Below are 22,358 nucleotides of genomic sequence, written 5' to 3' on the forward strand. Positions count from 1 at the left end.
TATATATATATATATATATACATACATATATACGATATCGATCACCGAAGTATTTTCTGTGTTACAATGATACACGTGACACATCTCTCCGTGACATTAATAGCCTTCGTTGATTAAGAAGATCGAAGAGGGGACACACACACATATATACAGAGTGTCCCACGTAAGACGTGCCAAAAAAAAAATATAAGTAGAACAGATAAAACTGAACAAAAATTGTAGAGATCATTTTTCAAACAACCACGTAAAATTTCGAGATATTAATAAAAATAGTTGGACAAATTAGAGCGCGGCGACGCGGCCGGCGAAAAAAATGAACGATTGCTCGCGGGTCTATCTTATAGGCCAGAGAGGTGGGTTGTTTGGCATACGGAAATGAGTAGCTCCGTGAGTGCGTACGTGTACGTGTGCGTTTGTCCATTTTCTTCGTCGGCCGCGGCGAGCCGTATGTCCCGCCTGTCGCGTCGCGCGCTCTTATTTGTCCAACTATTTTCATTAATATCTCGAAATTTTACGTGGTTGTTTGAAAAATGACCTCTACAATTGTTGTTCACTTTTATCTATTCTACTTTGCTATTGATATTTTTCTTTCGGCACGTCTTACGCGGGACACCCTGTATATGTATATATGTATGTATATAAAGCGCCATTGGGTGTACTTTCGTACATAAAGCGCGTACGCGAGTTTGATGTCTTATATATTCTTTTGCCTTTAGGATCTGTGAATTTATCGATCCATTCATTTGTACTGTTTATATTTCATTGCCTCGTGTCTGCTAGGAATTGGATTTTTTGCGCAACGAGGAGGTCTGTTTTACAACGGGAAAAATGTCTCGCGTGTTTGAAGCGCGTTGAGACGCGCAACTTGTTTCGCTCTTGGCTGTAACGAGCGAGACGGCATAACAACGAAAATAACATTGGTTTCTATGCGCGGTGTATGTGTGTGTATTTCTAGTAAAAATAAATTAGTAACATGGACGCTGCACCCGCGGCAAAGATCGATAATTGACCGCGAGGTAATATCCACTAAATTTCAGTTGTAAATGACGTTTTCTCTATAACGAATTTGGGGAATAATGCAATTTTTCCAACAATAATCCCGCAATTATAAACTATAATCATGACAAGTGAAATTTCCAAAAGAGATAATTATGCGTATAATGAGCTTTTGCATTTACCAGATATTCAATTGAAAATCATTCATTTCAATGCAGAGACTAAGAGACACAAAAACATTTTACATATACCCTTATAGAAATATCATACTAAGAATCATTGATAATTACTTATTTTCAGTATTAAAAATACTGGATAATAAGTAATTATCAATGATTCTTAGTATGATATTTCTATAAGGGTATTAAGATATAATTACACATTTCCAATTTGAATACCCGTTACGTTTAGAATTAAGTTGTATGCAATCCTCATATGGCACAAATGTAATGTGCTGTCGAAAAAACTAGATACGACATATACAGTGCGAATGTCCAAAATATATCTTAAAAACATCTCAGAGATATCACATATCTCTGGGACGTCTGTATTTTGAATATTTATGCTATATAGATCGTATCTAGATTCCTCGATATAATCAAGATATAAATGTGAAGCAAAGTAATTAGCGTCTATTTTAGAAATAGAGCAAGATGTTAAATATGACGGTCGCTTTTGTTCTCTGATTTCATTTGTCGACATTATTGCGTGTGTGTTACAGTTTTACCGAAAAAAGTAACACATATAGAAAATTATATATAAAGAAGGAAATTACTTAACGACATGTCCGTAGCCTGAAATGCGTATCAAAAAGAAGAAAATGCCATCAGCCATATTGACCAAACAATTTGTGACTTTAGAAATAGACTCGATCAAACGACTCCTTCGACTGCATAAACTGGAGAGGAAAGGACGTTGAACTTGCAGCTCCTGCAGATAGAGCGTAGCGACACTTGCCGCGTAAACAGCGCCACGGTGGTGATTTGACGCAGTAAAAGCGGCAAGTTGATTGGCTGTCGCGTGATAATAGAGGATCTCACCATTTCCAGCGTGTGATGTTCGATGTTCAATTGAGGAGAATTTATTCGCTGGGGACAAACATGTCGCCAACAGGAAAAAGCGAACTCTCTTGGATATCGAATCATCATACGTCAATGTTGAGAGTAGAGTGAATTCTCATGATTCACATCCTGTTTGCAAGAATATTAGCAGCCACCGGGGTATCTATTATGGACTTCTTTGGAATCAATTCCGATCGGAAACATTCAGTTATTTCCTAGATTTCTATTGTCTTTTCTAGGGGAAACGAAATTATTCCAATCGGAATTGATTCTGAAGAAGTCCATAATAGGTATCTAGGTCTTGGGTTCTGACCATGGACGTAAGAATACATGGACGGAGCGAATTGTCGCGGGGATGAAGCCCAAGGGGTGAGGGGAATGATTGTATGTATTGTAATGGAGTTGAATACCATGATGGCGACGGTCTCTGTTTTTATACATAGACAATAGATACAAAACTCCGACACCAACATGGCCGCGACGATGTAATCCTTTTAGGAGCACCGCACACGAATTGACATAACAGTAACATAAGACGTACCGTAAGAATTGACCAATCACTTTAAGTATCGTCGAACCGTAAGGTGACCATTTTTGTGAATACTCAATTGTAATTGGTCCATTTTTACGGTATGTCTTACGTTACTATTAGGTTTGTTCGAGTTAAGGCCATCACACACGAAATTCCGTAAGAACTTAAAACGTAAGCGTAAAGAAATCGACCAATCCCAATCGAGTACTCGGCTCTTCGTAACCCCTCCATTATTACGAAGAGCCGAATACTCGATTGGGATTGGTCGATTTCCTTACGCTTACGATTTAAATTTTTACGGAATTTTGTATGTGATGGCCTTAACTTGCCTTAACTGACCTTAATTATTCACACTTTTACACCTAATGCCCGTTGCACACTAGTACATCTCATACAACACAAATTTTTCAAAATACGTTCTGAAGATGCTTTTAGGACGGAGGGATGTCATCAGAATATTTTTAGGACGTCCTTTGAAGATGTGAGTTGTTTGAAAATAGCTAATATCCAATAAGTTTATTCGCATTAATTAAACTTTTTACACTTTCATACTTAGTGCACATTAATTCTTTAGAGGTTCTAAAAATGACGTCGATTTCCGTTCGTATTATGAGTGTAAATGCAATTCTAATACACTTTTTACACTTGATCCCAAGCAAGAGTGAAAAGTGTATCAGAATTGCATTTACACTCGTAACACGAACGGAAAACATGACGCCATTTTTAGAACCTCTAAAGAATTAATGTGCACTAAGTGTAAAAGTGTAAAAAGTTCAATTAATGCGAATAAACTTATTGGATATTAGTGTTACGTCCCGGTGGATTGCGGCCACACTGAAATAGTGAACCCTAGCACGGGATCAGATCGCAATTTTTCGGGCTAAACGAATCGCGTGATTCTACCCGGGGATCCGTGCGATCAAGGGTAATCGCGATGGATTTCGCGCAAGACACGTAATATAACCACCATAGTGTAACCTTACGATGGGTCGGACAGCCGCAGGCTTTAATCGTAGTTTCGCGCGTATAGAAATAATGTAGATAACGACTTATCAGTGGTCGTCCACCGTGCGGTTGCTCTCTGTACCCCTGAATGACGCTCTCGTGGCTTACATGGATCGGCATCTCCTGGACCTCTAGATGCTGCTGACTCTGGGGAACCCCTTACAAAGCGTAAATTGAAACATCGGAAGTAAGCGGGTACGTCTTAAAGTGCCTTTACATGGAAACGGTGGTAGCGATAAAATGCGCAGAAGAGCTTCCACACATAAACTGACATAACAGTAACGTAAGCGTACCATAAGAATTGACCAATTACAATCAAATATTCATAAAAATAGCGGCCTTACGATTCGACGATTGTCAACGTGATTGGTCAATTCTTATAGTACGTCTAAAGGCCAAATCACACTAGTGATTGGCGATTGACGATTGATAATTAAAGATTAGATTTTAACGAATCAACAAGCTTCAGCCTTGGCTTGCTTTGTTCCAATTGGTCAAGTTCCAATCTTCAATCGTCAATCAACAATCGCTAATCGCTAGTGTGATTTGGCCTTTACGTTATGACTCCTGCACACAGGACACGGTAATGCTTGCCGCGCGGCGGAAGTTCGTGCTACAGCCAATCAATATGTTGTTTTTCCGTAAGAGTTAGAAGATTATTATGGAAAGCAGCATATTGATTGGCTGTCGCGCGAACTTCCGGCGCGCGGCAAGCATTACCGCGTCCTGTGTGCAGGAGCCATTACTGTTATGTCAATTTGTGTGCGGGGCCCTAACGAATGTAGTAAAGGCGCACTTTGTTAGATGGCGTCGAAAATGCGTCTAGCTTTGACCACTAAAATCAAGTTGGTGGCTGCTCTCTTCTCTATGGTTCTGATTAAGCGACGTATATACAGCAGATACATGTCATATGCTTAATCAAAGTTGCAAAAATATTGCACGATAGTATACTCTTATACTTTATACAAGCTGAAATATTGCAAAAATTTTGACACATTGTAATATCGCATAGATTATCACAATGCAACTAACAATCCGTGGGCAAGAAACTACTGTTGTCGAGTGTCAAGGTGACGAGAAAATTCAACACGTGAAGGTATCGGTTCAATTACATTATCTTGATACCAGCTTATTATCTTGCCTTTAAACGACAATCTCTTCAAACGCATTAAAATGATAATCCGGTATTTGTTTTATAATGCTGGAAGGAGCACTAATGCAAAAGCAATATGTAAATTTATATAAGAGCAAAAGTGTGCAAACTTTCGCTTTCTAATAAATTTTCTACAAAATAATTTTAATAATAATCAAATTTTTATTATATATACAACAAGATTATATATAGATAGATAAAGGGCATGTTATGAGATATATCACATTTTTAATCCCTCATAGGAAAGAATTGCCTGTCTTCAAGGTTTACAAGCTGAATTTCATCTTTATTGCAATGGAGCTTTATTGCTAGATGAGACTCGTGTTAATGAACTCCCATTGGATACTCTTGAATTGACCGTACCATTATTAGGAGGTAAATTAATATACTACTGGAATACTATAAAATGTTGCGGATATATGGGAATTTATATAGCTGCTATTATTTTGATCTGTTAAATCTGTTTTATATATATATATATATATATATATATATATATATATATACTCCTGAATTATTTATAAAATTATACGTAGAAAGAAATCAACATCTGAATGATATTCTCTTTGTTTAGGAAAAGTTCATGGTTCTTTGGCACGTGCTGGGAAAGTAAAAGCACAAACACCAAAGGTAAAAGTCATTAAATTAAATATGCCTCTTAAGTTTATTGTTATATATATATATATGTGAATATTACACAACTATGTTAGAAATTTACAGAATTAGGAGTTACTTTTCAAAAGTAACTAGTTACAGTTACAGTTTCTTTTGCTGAAAATGTAACTAGTTACAATTGGCTATGAAAAGAAACTCGTTACAGTTACATTTTTTCGGTAACTTAATTACAGTTACTCAAAAAGTAACGAGTTACTTTTAAGTCATTATCTTGAAATGATTGTAAATTATTATTGTAAATACAAAAATCTTACATTTTAAGCTTTACTAAAATGTAAGAATTGAATTTTATAACTAATATCTATCATATAAATCAGTTAAACCACTTAACAAATTTCAAATCTGTACTTAATATAATACAAATTTAATGATAGCCTTTTAGAGGTAAAAGAATTTAATCACATGCTCCATAAATACGTTGATAAATTTCCCAGATAGCACAGAGAATTTAATGAGAATTCAGTTGTATATTATCAATTCTGAGTTTATTTTTAAATGTATACAGAATTCTTTTCACTAAACTAAACTCTGAAGAATTCTTTTTGCATCTGAAAATAAACTCAGAATTGGTGACATACGACTGGATTCTTTATTAATTCTTATTGAATTCTATTTGAATTCTATGCTATTTGGGTATATTAAATTAATATACAATTACTATATAATTTTAATTTTATTTTACGTTCCCCAAGTAACTATTAAAGTAACTGTTAAAAAAGTTACAAGTTACTAAAAATAAGTAACTAAGTTAAGTTACTATTACAGGTAGAAAAAATGTAACTAAGTTAAATTAGTTACTGAAAAAAATGTAATTGTAACTTTGTTACAAGTAACGAGTTATTTCCCAACCCTGGAAATTTTATAGCTCATACATGCAACGATAAATACAACAGAGTATAGAGATATCTTCATGTTTCTAATATCCTATTATGTGAAATTAATTGTATTTGTGATAAAATAATATTTGTATGTGCATATATACTATTTTTTTATTAATATATATATATATATTATTAGGTTGAGAAGCAAGAGAAGAGTAAGAAAAAGACTGGCCGTGCTAAACGACGTATACAGTACAACCGTAGGTTTGTCAATGTTGTTCAAACCTTTGGCCGCCGGCGTGGACCTAATGCTAACACAACCTCTTAAGAAATGTATATTGTACTATTACCTATTATTTAGGTACCTTCCGATAACCTAATCTAATCTAACCTTCTAAAATTATATTTATTAAGGTAAAATAAAAATGTCCATTTATTATAATAAAATCATATAACTAAAATATAAGCAGAAAGGTTTGAATATGGTCTTTCTTCAATGCATTTTGGATATTTGATGGTTTATTTTTTGAGAATTACACAAACTCAATTTTGCAATCACTATATTCGACAATAGTAGTACAATAGTATAACAAATAAAACGTTTCTATCAGTGTTCAATCGATATTTTGAAGCTGCGTCACAGAAAATACATGAAAAGGTGACTGAGATAAACAACCTTTTTCTTTTCTTTTGTTGTTTGTAAATAATATAAGTTTTTGAATTTATCGAGTCAGATCTTCTTTTCAGTAGTTGATCATTTGCTATATAAATCTATGCTATATATGGAATTATTGATGGCTTAGTAATCAGACAATCGTTTCTCATAGCTTGTCTCTTGCTTAACCTAACCTAACCTAACTTAAAGCCTTGCCTAACCTAACTTCAGCTAAAGTAACCAATCTAACCTCGATTTTGATCGTTTAAACGCGATAAAGTGAAATACCAGTTGTTTACAAGATTCTTGAATTTATACGGAAATAAGGATATAAGAAGGCAAGGCAAAAGAATAGAAAAGAAGAAGAAAGAAGCAGTAAAACTGTTGTCACAGGTACCAAAATATTAAATACGCAAATCAGAATCATCAAATGCCACAAATCAACCGTGTGATATATTTGTGCCCTTGAGATTTTGTGAAAATAATTCTGTTCCAGCTGATTTTATATGCATTTTTTAGATAAATAATTTGTGACGTTTGTCAAATAATAAAGCTTCAATATGGTTTGCGAGAAGTGTGCAAAGAAATTGGGCACAGTTATTACTCCAGATCCTTGGAAGGCAGGTGCAAGGAACACAGTGGAAAGTGGAGGTCGTAAAGTAGGAGAAAATAAAGCTCTTTCCTCAGGAAAAGCACGATTCACGCCATATACCACAAAATTTGAGACTTGTAGGATATGTAGACAGAAAGTTCATCAAGTGGGTTCCCATTATTGTCAGTCCTGTGCGTATAAGAAAGGTATATGTGCTATGTGTGGTAAAAGGCTGTTAAATATAAAGAATTATAAACAGTCAGCCACATAATTTTTTTTAAAGATGGAATACAAAATTCGAGACTAAGAATTCATTATACTAAGATATATTATATACGACTCAATTATACATCATTATTTAATATTATGAGCATAACATTATTTCCAACGCACAAATTTGTCAAAAAATTTCTTGTTTCCTTAAACATGTTTTATTAACTCCTTAACTTTGTAGTTATGGTTTATATATATGCGCCCTATATCTTGAAATATTATACTGAAACTATTAAAGAGTAGGTTTGCAAACAAAAGAATCGGTTAATGTTTTCTGTGATGACACTAAAAACATAAATACATAAGAGAAATATTATGAATTTGTGAAATAATATATCAATTATATATTATTTATTAAATTATTAGCAATCATTATATTAATAAAGTTAATATAATGAAACAAGTTTAATATATAATTGTATATGTTATAATGATAATTTAATTATAAAATGAACATAAACATCATCAACAGATTGCAAAACTTACTAATAAAAATATATAAATGACAATATTTTGATATGAAAAATATATAAGGATATTTATTTCTTAAGTATGTTTAGTTTAGATAAAAGAAAAAAATTAACATTTTAGTTTGTAACATAAAAGATATATGTATATATTTCTTAATAAAGTGTGTACAATTTATAATAATTTCTCACACAAAATACCTGTACAATCATAAACGTAATTCACCACAAGTATGTACATATACATTAACATATACATATAATATATACATATATGTTGCATTAACATATATATATACATTACACATAATGTGTTATTCTTATGTAGCTGAAATAAGAATTGATAAAATTAAATGTAAGATTTATAAATTGTAAGAGTATGTGTGTATCTGCTTTGTATAATGTGTTCCCTCTTTAATGGAACATTATATTTTTTTGTTAACACATTTAACACATGGATGTGTAAGACTATTTGGCATGATAATAGTTGACTTAGGTTTGGTTGAGTTTTTAAATTTCTATCAAATCTTCTCGATACAAAAGAATTTTTCCCTATAATAACTGCAATGGAAAACAATAATTATTATTTTGATGAAAATATACTTGTCGCGTTAAAAAAATATATATATGTATATTTACGATATATGTATTAACATTTATATCTAAAAAATATACATTTATTCGTTAAAATTTATACATTTTTCACTAACAAATATATGGACAAAAATATACCCCAATAAAATGATATACATATATATACATACATATATATATATATATATATATATATATATATATATATATATATATATATGTATGTGTGTGTAGTAGTAGTAGTAGTAGTAGTAGTAGAAATAAATTATATTACACATACAAGAGTAAGAAATTATAAACGTGTGGGAGAGAAAGACCTGACGACTGACTTACATCAGTTAACAATAACATCTCACTTTTGTTTAATTAGGTGTTAATAGTCGTATGTCCAGTAAAACATTTACAGCATATCGATGTCGATTGCATGTTTAAATAATGAAATATAAGGTGAGATTTTCCGTTGCTTTTCTTAAAAAAAAAAAAAGAAACCAGGTAAGTTAGGTAATAATAGAGAGAGAAAAGATACGGTAATCTAAAAGAGATAAATAAAGGTTTTAATATACAACTGAAAATGCACTCTTCTTTATATGTATCGTCGAGATTAAGATCTTGTCGGTATTATTTACTTGTCCATCAGTGCGCACAGAGCGAGTAATGTGATTATATATAAAACTTTATTAATTATTTCACACTCTTTGTGTGTCTCGCGCAGGAACGGTACCCGTGCATGTGATATTACACGTGCATGAGTAGAACATATATTTTACAAGCTACATTCACGTGAGTGCATATTAATGAGTTAATAACGAATTTCTTAGGGGCGATTTTTTAATAGCAGTTTAAATTTGGATTCAAGTTTAAACTCTTTTCTAACAATGCGTTTGTTTAAACAGAGTTTAAGTTGAAACCTAAGTTTAAACTATCATTGAAAAATCGGTCCTTAGACTCACAATTTACAAATTATCGTTTACACGCTAAATATACACGGAGTATTGTTACAACATATGTGTTATTTGATTACAGATCTTACCGACATCGAGATTAACATTTTATACTCATGAACTCATATGACATATATGAACATAATATTTAACATATAATATAAAACATTTTATAGTGGACTCATATGACATACTTTCTATTTAAGTAAAATAGAGGTTACAAATAACAGGATAATTTACATTTTTTGAAGTTTTCGCGAATTGAGAGTACGTGTTGTAGTCCTAAGATGCAATATCGTATGAATTCTTCAGTAAGCCTCCACGCGAATTTCACATGCATTCTTTAACCAAAATTTCGATCACTTGCTTAAATTTTTATACATTAACGACTTATTATTAAAGAAAATTTATACGGTATAACATCTTAGAGTTACAACAGATGTATATATGCAACTCTATTCCACTGCGTATCTAGCATTAAATGTGCTCGTCACATTCCGAGCTATGATTCTATGTGATATAATAATGTCCAATCTACTTTAAAAAGAATGGTAAAATCACATTTAATGCAAAATACGCAAAATAACACAAAATACGAGGACACGGATATATAAAAGCAACGATGGAAAGAACCTATATAATATATACGCGTGCGACAAAGAAGTAATGATTCAAATGATTCAGTTAAAAATTATTTTGATTCAAAGTAGGAAGAGAGAAAAATGTTACCTCAATATGAAACATGCGATATCTTTGATATCGTAGGGGATAATTACTAATAGTAATGATTACACGAATCCAAACTACACTGGCCTATATTTACATACAATTACAATCATAAGAGTGAATGTGTACAATTTTCAAGATTACTCGATTGATTCGACAAGATCAGTTTACGATCATAATACAAACAGTGCCGCAGTTCGGCTTCCATACAAATCATTCCTGCCCATCGTAGTCACTCTTTATGGCACGTAGTCTCTCAAGCATTCTTGCGATCGTCTCTCGTGTGCTCTCACATGATATATATCCTCGATTAATCTCTCGCATCGTTTCCGCCAAGACTGATTTTAGAGGGAGTGTGTCAGGAGTGCACGAGTTCCTAAGTGACAATTATCGAGGCGACACTAATTCGTGAAATAAAAGATACAAAATGTTACGATTATACTATCATAACACAGTTATGATTTGGCTCGATTCCCGAGGAATCTCTCATAAAAAACGATTCACTTCTTCCAAAGAAGCTCTGGACCCGTATTACGTTGCTTAACACGCCGACTGCCACGCTAATTTCTATTACTTATCTCAATTGAAGTTCAAAAGATGGTGAATTCAAAGATATGGTGAATAATCTTCTCTCTTTCAATTCATACAATTTGTTATTTAATTCGTCATACATGTAATTGATCATATTTGAAATATAAATGAGTGAAACGCGGCATCGGTCACCGGTGACCTCCACGGCAGTCTGCGTACGAACCAATAGATCTTGAAAGTCAATTTGACATTCGTGAGACATCATAACGTTGTAATCGTTCAATTAGAGGGGGAGGGGAGGAGTCTGTAGTTAGTCGCAAAACGTGAGCAAACTAGGGACAGTACTCCTCCAAGTGTCAACATGATAATATCGTTCTGCGAACTCGCGATTCCAGAGAAGCTATCGTGTTCTTAACAACGTCACTCGAAATCAGATGACGAATACTCTAGTTCGCATCGTCCCTCGATGACAGGACGATGTTCGTCACTGGCTGCGGTTGACCGGCAGCGGCGGCGCTCCAGCGACTTTGCTCTTTGTCGGCCACGAAGATCCAATGCTCGAACTTTTTCCCGGCGTTCTCCGACTGCTTCATCTCCGACGGTTGCGCGTCCAAGATCTGCGGGCCCTTAGCCGCGTTCGCCGACTTGTACTCGGACACGTAGACGACATGCTTGTCGCTCGTTCGCTCGTCCCTCGGGCTCTTCGCGATGTCCGATCGCCTTGGGGGTACTGGTGGCTTTTTGCCGGATATGGGCTTACCGTTGGACGTTACCTTGATGTCTCGTTGCACCAGTGACTTCCGTGACTCGCTACCGTTGCTGCTCTCCGTAGTACTGGTGATAGTGCTGGTGGTCATCTCTTCGTTCTCGTTGTCGGCTTCGCGAACGCCTTCCCTATTGGACGAAACCTTGATCTCCGTAATGTAGGTCGCCTTCTGGCTGGCGTTCGGCGACGACGAGGACGAACGGTGTTCCGAGTCCCGTGGATGATAGTCCATCGACTCTCTCACCAAACCGCTGTCCTCGCTGTTCTCGCCGCTCGACACGCTGACGTTGCTGACGTTGCTGGCGTTGCGACGGTCTTCTTCCTTTGGCGAGAACAGATTCCTGTTGTTCGTCCTTAACCCCGCGCCTCCGCCGAACTCGTATTCGTCCTCGTCCTCCACCACGTCGTCCTCGTTCCCGTCGCGATTACCGCTCTCGTTCTCGGAGATGTTGATCACGCGTCTGGCGAAGTGCGTATCGAACGTGACATCGGTTAGCGACTTGGACTTGGTCGCCGACGAGTTCCTGTCGTGTTCCGCCGTTCGCTGCTCGAACTTGGTCCGGTGCGCTTGAAACGTGGAGAAGGCACCTCCGTTCTTGTCCGCGTTTTCTTCCCACGGATCCTCCCTAGACTTCTGTCTGTTGATTCCTTCCGCTTTTGACGCGTGAACTCGCAGATGCGTCGGTGTAGACGTCCGTTCCGTTTCTCTTTCCGCGTTCTCTCTCGCGGACGACGAGTCCGTCGACGTCGCGCTGCCTACCGATGTTCGCGTAGGAGTCGCACGACGTTGTCCATTGACCTTCTCGCGGTCGCAATCGACGCTGTGTCGAGCGCATCTGTCATGACAGCCGCGGCAACCCCTCTCCACGATCACCTTCGACATCGGCTCTTCCGCGGCCAGTTGTTTACCAGAGTAGAGCGATGCATCGTTCACCATGGGTGCTCTCTCCTCTTTCCAGTCTTCCGATCGCGATAGGCTGACCCTCGTTGACTCGGAGGACGGCGTCGGAGACGCGCTCGCGTGCATCTCGAAGTAGCGCAACGCGCGGCTGAAGTCTTCCGACTTCTCCGACACGCCACTCTCCGGCGCTCCGTTCCCGATTTCTTCTCCACGTTTCTCCCCTTCAACCGACCGTACCTCATCGGCCAACTGGAAGTTCAATTCCACTTCCTCCGGCGTCGGGCTCTTCACAACTTCGCCGTCGTTCACGATTCTCGCCAAGGAGTTATCCGCGTCCGGATTGAACGCCCGTTCCGCGTGAATAAACTCCTGAGTCAGTCTCTTGCTCAACGGCAAGTTGTACAGCTCGATGCTGACCTCGCGATCCGAATTATCGTCATCGTCATCCACGTCGACTTGTTTTTCGACCGCTACTGTTGTCGCAGGGACTTCATCCTTCAGTTTGATCTCCACCGCGGACTTGGAGCGTTCTAAGGTACCGTTGCTCCTCTTCCTCGTCCGCGTATTCTTCGTCTTCTCATCCGCCTCGGCGGAGGCGACGGTATTCTCGCTCCAGATCACATCCTCTAGAGTGCCCCACTCGTTGGACTTCTTCAGCTTCCGCCGGTCGAACGTGTCGATTTGGTCGAGCCTGGTGAGGTCCTCCGTGGACTCGTTGATGTCCTCCGGCGGCAACGGCGCCTTGCGCTTCTTCGCGCTGGTGTCGGCGGTCATGTCGAGACTTTGTGCTCTCTCCAAGGTCGCGGCAGTCTTGCTCTCGTACTTAGAGAGATCACCCAAGCTGGCCGCTTTCCTATACATGTCGTCCTCGTCCTCCTCGTCGTCGTTTGCCTCCGGCACCGGCGTACGATGAATCGTAATGTCCGCCGGATTCAGCTCGATCGTCGTGAAGCTGTTCTGCATCTCGCTGTCGGTATCCGATTCGGAGTTCCGTCTGTTCGCCATCGACTGGCTCTCCAGACGGTGTTGCCGGTCCGCCGCACCATTATCGCGCACCTTGCTCACGTAGTTGCATAACGACTCCGTGTAATCGGCGATGCTGTCGATGGTGTCGATCATTGCGTCCTTTTTCGCAGTCGGCGCAGCCTCAACGGTATTTTTCGGAGGCGCGGGCGCCTTCCGCTTGTTCTTCTGCGGACTCTTGGCGCCCTCCGACTCCAACGAGCTGGTCTTGAGCGTCTCCGGATAACTCTTGCGATTTCTGCGCGCCGCCATGGCCGCGTTGTGCACCTCCGCCGGCACCTCGGACGGTATGTTGATCGTCTCGCTCGTGTTCTTGCCACTGTCTTTGTCCGACTCGTCGACGTTCCGTTCAACGGCGATTCTCGTCGGATCATCACGTTGTTGGAAGGATTCATTGTAGATCTTCCTGTCGTCCGACGGCGTGTCGCTCGACGTCGTGGAGTGGCGATTCGCCACCAGCAGTTTCTCCGCGTCCATCTTTCGCGAGTGTCTTCTCTCCAGATTCGTGTTGTGCTCGTTTTGATTTTCGATACGGTGCACGGTGCCGTCGAGCGCCGGCAGCACTTTGATACCGAACTTGTGGTGATGATTGTTCTTCGTCTCGTCGTGACGCCTCTCAAGGCTCTGGTTGCTGGCGGGAGTCGACTTGGACGACTTTTGAGTCGAGTTCATCGTCGAGTAGTTGGAACCCACGGAGTCGTTCGGATCGGCCATGAAGAGTCGCTTCGCCACGCTCTTGTGGGCCTGTGAGAGCTCCGGAATCGATTGGCTCCTGTAGAGAGGATGGCATATCCTCGTCGAGCTGGGACCGACGCTCTTCTTCAGCAGCGTCGTCGGCTTCGAGCCGTTGCCGCCGCTCTCGACCTCCAGCTCCACGTCGTATGGCGAGGCGTAGCTCAGGATCGTCAGCGCGTCCTCGTATACCATATTGCGGAAGCTGATCTTCACGCTGGAGATACGGTCGCCTGCGGAAGAAAGAGAACGCTCAATTGTAGCTCGATCAATGCGATTTTGGAAAATGATTAGGTTCCGGATTTGTGTTCTGGGTCACTATTTTGTATGGGAATATTGTAATATCAATTGTAGTATTTTCTGGTTAAAGGATTATTTATTGCCCCATTTTTTCAATCTATTAGTCAAGTCGGTAAGTTTCCACAGGTCAGAATTCTATAGAAATCCACTACCTCAACTTGATACCACTTTTTATTCTTTAAAGATCTGAGATAGAAATCACTATAATTTACCATAACTGGAGCATCGATATCATAGTACGGCGATTCGCGCACTCCACTTACGCCAACAAATGTATTTTAATGAGGACTTAATACCTCATCTTAATCATCTCACGACACGCATTATCAAACGCTCGAATGCGGCGGTAACATGGTGCTTTCACTGCAGAATGTAGGTATATGGGTGATTCCTAGATCCGCGGACAAATCTCATCCAGGGAGACATATTCAGACGTTAATTGGCGTATTGTAATTCGTTCGCTTAATCGCGTCGACGCGATCGCAGTTTCCAGGCTTCTCGGAAATTATGTTACATTCCTCGACCCCGCTGCGACGGGCAAAGAGAAAATCATCGTTGCACCGTTATCGTGAAACAATAACAGAGCCGAGCATGAAAATGGATCTGTCGAACGGGAAAACGAATTAACTCAAATTACACTTTTCTCATTACTTTTTCAGAATATTCCTTTGTGCTTGTATTTTTTGTGATACTATCAAAATTAATATTCTTTGATCAAAATGATGCAGAATATTTCGCATCTGTCGCATAAAATTGAGGGCGAAATTATAAAGTTTCAAACTAATTTTTAAAGCAGTGCAGAATATATGGGTGCATAGAGGAGGGGGAGTTAGGTTTCACGAGTTTCATTTATATATTTATCACGCGAGAAAAACGGTGGAAAATGAATCACAAAATATTCATTTTGAAGTCTAAGTGTTTTTCAATGTGTTTTATTAAGACCAGAAAATATTGCAATTTAGAAAGTGAAAAATTTTACTTATAAAATTAAGATTGAAAAGCAAATTAAAAAATTAAATTTAAAATTTTTGCAAAGATTTATATCAATCAAATTAATTATGAAGATCATTGTGTTTTATATACAGACACATAATGCTGTCTTGTTACCACCAAACCAAAAGTAATTAATAACATTATTTAAAACAGAGAGATTTAAAACAGATCTCTCTATTCGGAGAAAAGAGAGAACTCTTCGCATCTTAATATACGTGTTTATTGCAAAGTATATTATATCACTCTTGCGCAAAAAATTATTGTCGACTTGAAGTGAGAAAGCAAAAAGGCACTTCGGTCGCAGCGATACCAACCAGGATGTATTAGTCCGGACTCGGACGCGGGGCCGCGATGCAGCAGGTCCTTGACGAAGATGCCCTCCCTCATGTTACCGCACACGTTAAAACCCAGTCCAGTGAAGTCACGACTACGCAGGCTGACTACGCTGACCCTGGTGGCCTTGGGCTAAAGCAACAAAACGAACGGCCGATTGTTACACGGCTGATGAAAACGCTCAACGGGAGCTGCATTATCGCGCGCGTGCATGTGTGTCTGCCTGCCTGTCCGTCTGTTTGTGTGGGTTCCCGTACACGAATGTACGTGCGCGTGTGTATGTGTGTGGGTCGTGTTCCTCGACTCGTGTGGACTCGCAACGGCGTCGTGAATGCGATCCCAAGTACGAACGTGGTTCAAGTCGTCGACGTGTGACGATCAATGGACGGGAACCGCGACGATGACAAGCTAATAAGCCACGGGCAAGTGGACGAAGGAGATACGTCATATTCTTATGAAAGAGGGAGTCATGCCCATTGACGAGTTATCGTGTTTTGTCATTCCCGTCTCTGTCACATCCGGAAACATTGCGATCGACAACGAATCTGCCCTAATAAAAATGTGGGTTCAACTGTTAGCTCAATTGACACAACAAAGATATTTTACTTCCTCGGTTATACTCTTATTTTTGTTTTTCCTTTTAATATATGCTGTAGAATGAATATTTTTAATAGCGACATTTTTTATCAGATTACATTTTTCTATCAAATTCTCATTAAAAAGCGAAATTGGAGTTTAAAACCCGAAAACTAGAAATCTAACGAAAGTTATAACTCGAAAAACGAGAGCTCATCTCTCTCACCAATTTATGCAGATTCTACGTTCTTGGAATTAATTTGATAAGATTGTTCGTTTTTGGAAAAAGCGTTTTTCACAGTCAGAAAAAGCGTTTTTCTGATCAGATCGTAAAGGTTCATGAATGTTACGTATCGCCTTCGTTCACTTTACTCTTTTCAATCGTCACGTGACCGGTGTCGCGTGACCTGCAAGAGCTACCGTGTTTGACACTTCCTCGGGTTCAGATACGGGATTTATCGTTCATCTGGCATAATAACGCCGATAATCTTCAATTAAAAGTCACCACGCGACAAGCTGTCGCGCCGACACACGGGCTATATATTTGCACAGATAACATTATTATCGGATTACGTTAGTTATATCGATTTCGTGTGGAAAGAATTGACGTGAAGAGAGTTAAACTACTGAAACTCGCTATTTTTAGAAATGATACGAGAGAAACGCGCGATTCAGCCGTCGATCTAAATTCGCTCAAATGAATAAATCACACTTGTCTTTGGTAAACAAGAAAGAAAAACGACTCGATAAACCGACAAAATGTCCGAAACGCTGAATAACTCATTAAGTAAATCAATATCTTAAACAAACTGCTCAATTCCTCATTTTTCCACGATCAAATTAGCAATTCTTCAATTTCTACTTTTACACCGCAACATTCGCGCCACTTTGATCACTGTTTTTTTTTGTCGTGGACGAAGTAAAAAGTAAAACTGCATGAGACAAAATAGAATGAAATGTAGGATTGCTGAACAGGAACAGCATTAACTGTATCCTCACCAAAAGACAACGTGTCGGACGCGATGAGATTAGCTTTTCAGATAGTAAAAACTCTTTTAACAGACGTCTCGAAGACGTCTAGACGATGTCTAAAAGACGTCTGAAAAGGTAGGACATTCCTCAGGCGTCAGGTAGGACATTCAAGACGTCTTTTAGAAGCGTCTGCTACCTAAGTTCCTGTCTAGGAGAAATTGACAATCAGATAAGGAGATCTTACGCCGACGTAGGAATCATCGAGTGTCCGGCGCTTGTCGTTGCGGATGGCCGATCCGAGACCCAGGGAGGTCCAAGGTGTGGACCATCGCGTGGAATCCTTGGCGGGTGTGTCGCCAGGCACAGCCGACAACGGTCTCTCCGTGACGCGACCGACCGCGGGCGTGGCATCCTTGAAGCAAGGATTGTCGAAGGCGTACGCATCCTCGACGATCTCGGGATCCGTCACCAGCACCAAGTGCTTACCTGCGACAACGGAACGTTACGTGACTTATTAGGTCAAATACAGGTCACGATGACTGCGATAGCTGCACGGAGATAATTTTGTTTTTTTAGCAGAATCGTTATTGCTATTGCATATTCATAGTGACATCAAAAAAATTTAGTTGACGTAACTAATTTTACAAATTATTCGTTATCTGAGCAGAAATAGTTTCGTTGCCAGAATAGAAAAAATTTGTTGAGTGTAAGATGTTTTCCCTAAGAATCATCTTAATTTGCTATTGATAATGTATGCAAAATAATGTATTCTTAGCAAATTTATTTGCTATCGGAGCAAAACTGCAACTGCTTATATAAATCCATCGTGGTTCTTATAGCAAAATAATTCGTAGACTTAGCAAATAGTGATTAGTACTTTTAGCAAACCTTTTTGCTGTCCATATAATAACGAAAAGATTTTGCTTGATCAGCAGAAAATTTGCTGGGCCAGCAAATTATTTTTCTCCGTGTGAGGGAATATTTGCGGAATGTGATACATAGTAGAGATGAGCACGGAAAAAATTAATTTTGCTCTTTTAGAAAAATCGTCGTTGCCACTGCATATTCGTAGTGACATTAAAAAAATTTTGTTGACGTAACTAATTTTACAAATTATTCGTTATCAGAGCAGAAGTAGTTTCGTTGTCAGGATAGAAAATATTGTTGAGTGTATTTGTTCTAAAAATCACGTTAATTGGCTACTGATGCAAAATAATGTATCCTTGACAAGTTTATTTGCTATCGGAGCAAAACTGCAACTGCTTATATAAACCTATCGTGGTTCTTATAGCAAAATAATTTGTAGATTCAGCAAATAAGCTTATATAAACCCATCGTGGTTCTTATAGCAAAATAATTTGTAGATTCAGCAAATATCCAGCAAATAGTGATTAGTACTCTTAGGGTCGGTTTATCCAACCTCTTGCTAAGCTAACTAACAGTTAAATCTTATGTCTGTTTCTACCTAATTTAAAGGAGAAACAAAGACAGACGTATGAGTTAACTGTTAGTTAGCTTAGCAAGAGATTGGAAAAACTGGCCCTTAGCAAATCTTTTTACTGTCCATATAATAACGAAAAGATTTTGCTAGATCAGCAGAAAATTTGCTGGGCCAGCAATTTATTTTTCTTCGTGTGAAATCACTTGATACTTGATCAATCCCAATATTCCAGCCGTCTTTAATTTTTATTCTCAGTTCCAACGGCTGCTGCGTCATGCTGACTTGTGGTATGGACACGGAAAAGAATAATTTGCTGCAGCAGCAAACTAATTTACTACATATGGACAGTTAAATATAATTCGCTGTGTTAGCTATTTTTTCTTTGCTGCAGGAACCTACTTTCTTGCTATAATAACAAGAAAGTCTACTTCTACAAAAGTGGCTAACGTAGCAAATTTGCTACAGATGGACAACATGATTTACTGATTTAGCTATTTTTTTTTGTTGCAGAAGCAGATTTTCTTGTTATCATAGCAAGGAAAAAAAATGGTTAATACAGCAAATTATGTTTAGTTGTCTAAAAATTAATTTTGCTCTTTTAGAAAAATCGTCGTTGCCACTGCATATTCGTAGTGACATTAAAAAAATTTTGTTGACGTAACTAATTTTACAAATTATTCGTTATCAGAGCAGAAGTAGTTTCGTTGTCAGGATAGAAAATATTGTTGAGTGTATTTGTTCTAAAAATCACGTTAATTGGCTACTGATGCAAAATAATGTATCCTTGACAAGTTTATTTGCTATCGGAGCAAAACTGCAACTGCTTATATAAACCTATCGTGGTTCTTATAGCAAAATAATTTGTAGATTCAGCAAATAAGCTTATATAAACCCATCGTGGTTCTTATAGCAAAATAATATGTAGCAGATCCTTTTTTTTCCGTGTTCTTTTTCCGTCGGGAAAAGAATATATGTCAATCAACGTGATGGCGTGCGAAGAGTCCGATTAAATATAAAGGGTCCAAGAAATACTTTGGGCACAAAAATCGCCGTAATGAAACACTTATTCAAGCACGGGATTGTCAAAACAGACAAAAAAGAAGTTACGTCATGTCGCGTCTGTCGCTAACCGTCACTGCCCGACATCAAACAGCTGGGTGATGACAACAATCCATACTATCAAAACATTGACTTTCGAGGCGATCAAACTTACACTTTTTGCGTCACGAAATTTCCCGAGTGTTTCCATTATGTTCCGGGCCGGCGACTGATACGTATACCGCGGAGTGCGCGCCATTTTTCATTTTCCTCGGGCGATCGAAATACTTGGTCCGTGAAATGCGAGATCGAGTCCTCGTCGGCGTCGCGTTATTTGATACGTGCATTTTCAATCGAATCGTATCTGCGCGAGTGTCAGTGATAGTGTCAACGTCACGACGGAGCAGCCAGGATGAAGGATGCAGGAAGGACCGAGATGGGGGCAGCAGTGATACATCGTGTCTCATCTGTCACCAGGTGTGTTGAATCATTTATCGTGCAGAAATGTCCGTTCTTACTTTTTTAGGGATAAATTTTTAAAAATCAGAAGAAAACGATTTAACTCTAGAACTTTAAACATGGATAAAATTTATCCAACCTTTCAAACGTAATCGATCTTAAAAACGTGTTTTATTTTCCCAACTTCATTGAAATATTAATATAGAGTTATGTTTTTCGATATTTACAATAATGATTAAAAAAAGCATTGGATTTTGATCAGTTTTACGGAAGCAAATGAAAATACGCTGGATTTTTATCCATGTTTAAGGGGACTGGAGGGTCAGATTGCCTGAAAATCATGCTTGTTCTTTCACAATTTTTTATGACAAGCTGAATAAATATATGAAAGTATTATTTTACGTGTATTTATACAACGTATAAATTTTATTTATACGTATTTATTTTACGTGTATTTATACAACATATAAAGAGAAGAAAAATATAATTTTGATGATTAAATACTCAATATAAGCATATGTAGTTAAAATATATTTCGTTTTTTTTTTCAAGGTCGTCATTTTGCAGTAATATCTTGACTGTCGGTGGTTCAATTAAGCTGAATTTTAGGTAGAAAATTTCCGTAAGCTTGTCGTTATCGTGTGAACCACTGACAAACTCGTGAAAATATTTAATTTTGAAATATTAATTTTTTTACTGTAAAAAACTGAAAATTTAATAATATTCTATTAAGATATTTGCAATTTTAACTTTTACTCAATTTCTATTATAGTGGTTCACATAATAACGACAAACTTATGGAAATTTTCTACCTAAAATTCAGCTTAATTGAACCACCGAGAGTCAAGATATTACTGCAAAATGACGATCTTGAAAAAAAAAACGAAATATATTTTAACTACATATGCTTATATTGAGTATTTAATCATCAAAATTATATTTTTCTTCTCTTTATATGTTGTATAAATAACACTTTCGCAAATTCATTCAGTTTGTCATAAAAAATTGCGAAAAAACAACGATTTTCAGGCAATTTGTCTGTCCAATCCCCTTAAGGGTTACGTAACTTCTTGACGTTTAGGATTAAAAATGACATAAACATGAGATGTTAATCACATGACGAGATTTCTCTTCTTCTCGTGAAATCTTGCTATGAATACTTTTTCACAGTAATATTGCTTGTGTTTGGTTCAGAATGTTTGAATTGAAAAAGATGAATAATTGTATCAAACGTACACGCGTAATGTGCCAGCATTCCCGTTAAAATGGAACGAGAACGGAACCTAAGCTAAGAATCTGAATGGAACTCGACTCGAAGAAACGTAAAATTGACGTTTCCCCCGGCGTTCGTTGCACAAGCTTTCTTTCTCCCGCGAGTACGGCCGCTCCCGTTGCCACACATCGCGAAAGTTCCGCTCTCGCGACGCCGTCGTCGTCGTTGTTGTTGTCGCCGCCTTCGACGGCGCGTTTCCACTTGGTTGCGGCGCATGAATGGAATTGGAATCGCGATATGACTCATTTTGCAGGGAGCGCGCAGAGAGTACGTACTTATAAAACATCGCGGCGCGATCGCGCATCTCCGATCACGTTGTTCGCGCGTTCATATACAGTGTACGTGTGTATCGGCAGGAAGGAAACGCATTCTTCGAAACCGCCCATGTCCCGCTATGCGTATCCGATATCAATCCGCGACCTGACCGTATTCAGGCATACGTTACACGTACTTGGGTGTCGGCCGGCCGCGCGTAATCCACGTATGGGGCACCTCGAGTTATTACCTCGCGCGTGAGTAGTATTTGATC

The 22,358-nt window shown here is 38.4% G+C and overlaps 3 protein-coding genes across 4 annotated transcripts in view; 2 read left to right on the plus strand and 1 right to left on the minus strand.

Moving 5' to 3' along the window:
* The first annotated feature begins 4,413 nt into the window (after positions 1-4,413).
* LOC116850705 lies at positions 4,414-6,709 on the plus strand. Its single transcript, XM_032829307.1, has 4 exons — positions 4,414-4,690; positions 4,990-5,122; positions 5,322-5,377; positions 6,440-6,709. Exons 1-4 carry the CDS (start codon positions 4,616-4,618, stop codon positions 6,569-6,571), a joined length of 396 nt encoding a protein of 131 aa, XP_032685198.1. The 5' UTR covers positions 4,414-4,615; the 3' UTR covers positions 6,572-6,709.
* A 13-nt stretch (positions 6,710-6,722) lies between these two features.
* On the plus strand, positions 6,723-8,015 carry LOC116850713 (cysteine-rich PDZ-binding protein). Of its 2 annotated transcripts, none has more exons than XM_032829326.1 (2): positions 6,723-7,291; positions 7,395-8,015. In XM_032829326.1, exon 2 carries the CDS (start codon positions 7,459-7,461, stop codon positions 7,759-7,761), a length of 303 nt encoding a protein of 100 aa, XP_032685217.1. In that variant the 5' UTR covers positions 6,723-7,291; positions 7,395-7,458; the 3' UTR covers positions 7,762-8,015. The 2 variants fall into 2 exon arrangements, with proteins under 2 accessions (XP_032685217.1, XP_032685211.1); XM_032829320.1 differs by having other exon boundaries at positions 6,873-7,291; positions 7,418-8,015.
* A 1,147-nt stretch (positions 8,016-9,162) lies between these two features.
* LOC116850676 (uncharacterized protein DDB_G0283697-like) overlaps positions 9,163-22,358 on the minus strand; it is a 46,080-nt gene continuing 32,884 nt past the window's right edge. The window contains exons 2-4 of the mRNA XM_032829258.1: positions 17,863-18,104; positions 16,052-16,202; positions 9,163-14,677 (exon numbers count right to left, since the gene is read on the minus strand). Of these exons, the coding sequence (XP_032685149.1) occupies positions 11,469-14,677; positions 16,052-16,202; positions 17,863-18,104 (3,602 nt within the window). The 3' untranslated portion in view covers positions 9,163-11,468. The remainder of the gene's footprint in view (positions 14,678-16,051; positions 16,203-17,862; positions 18,105-22,358) is intronic.

This window comes from Odontomachus brunneus, unplaced genomic scaffold (genome assembly GCF_010583005.1).
Source record: "Odontomachus brunneus isolate Ranch 3 - 2012 unplaced genomic scaffold, Obru_v1 Obru_scaffold_005, whole genome shotgun sequence".
NCBI classification, from domain to species: domain Eukaryota; kingdom Metazoa; phylum Arthropoda; class Insecta; order Hymenoptera; family Formicidae; genus Odontomachus; species Odontomachus brunneus.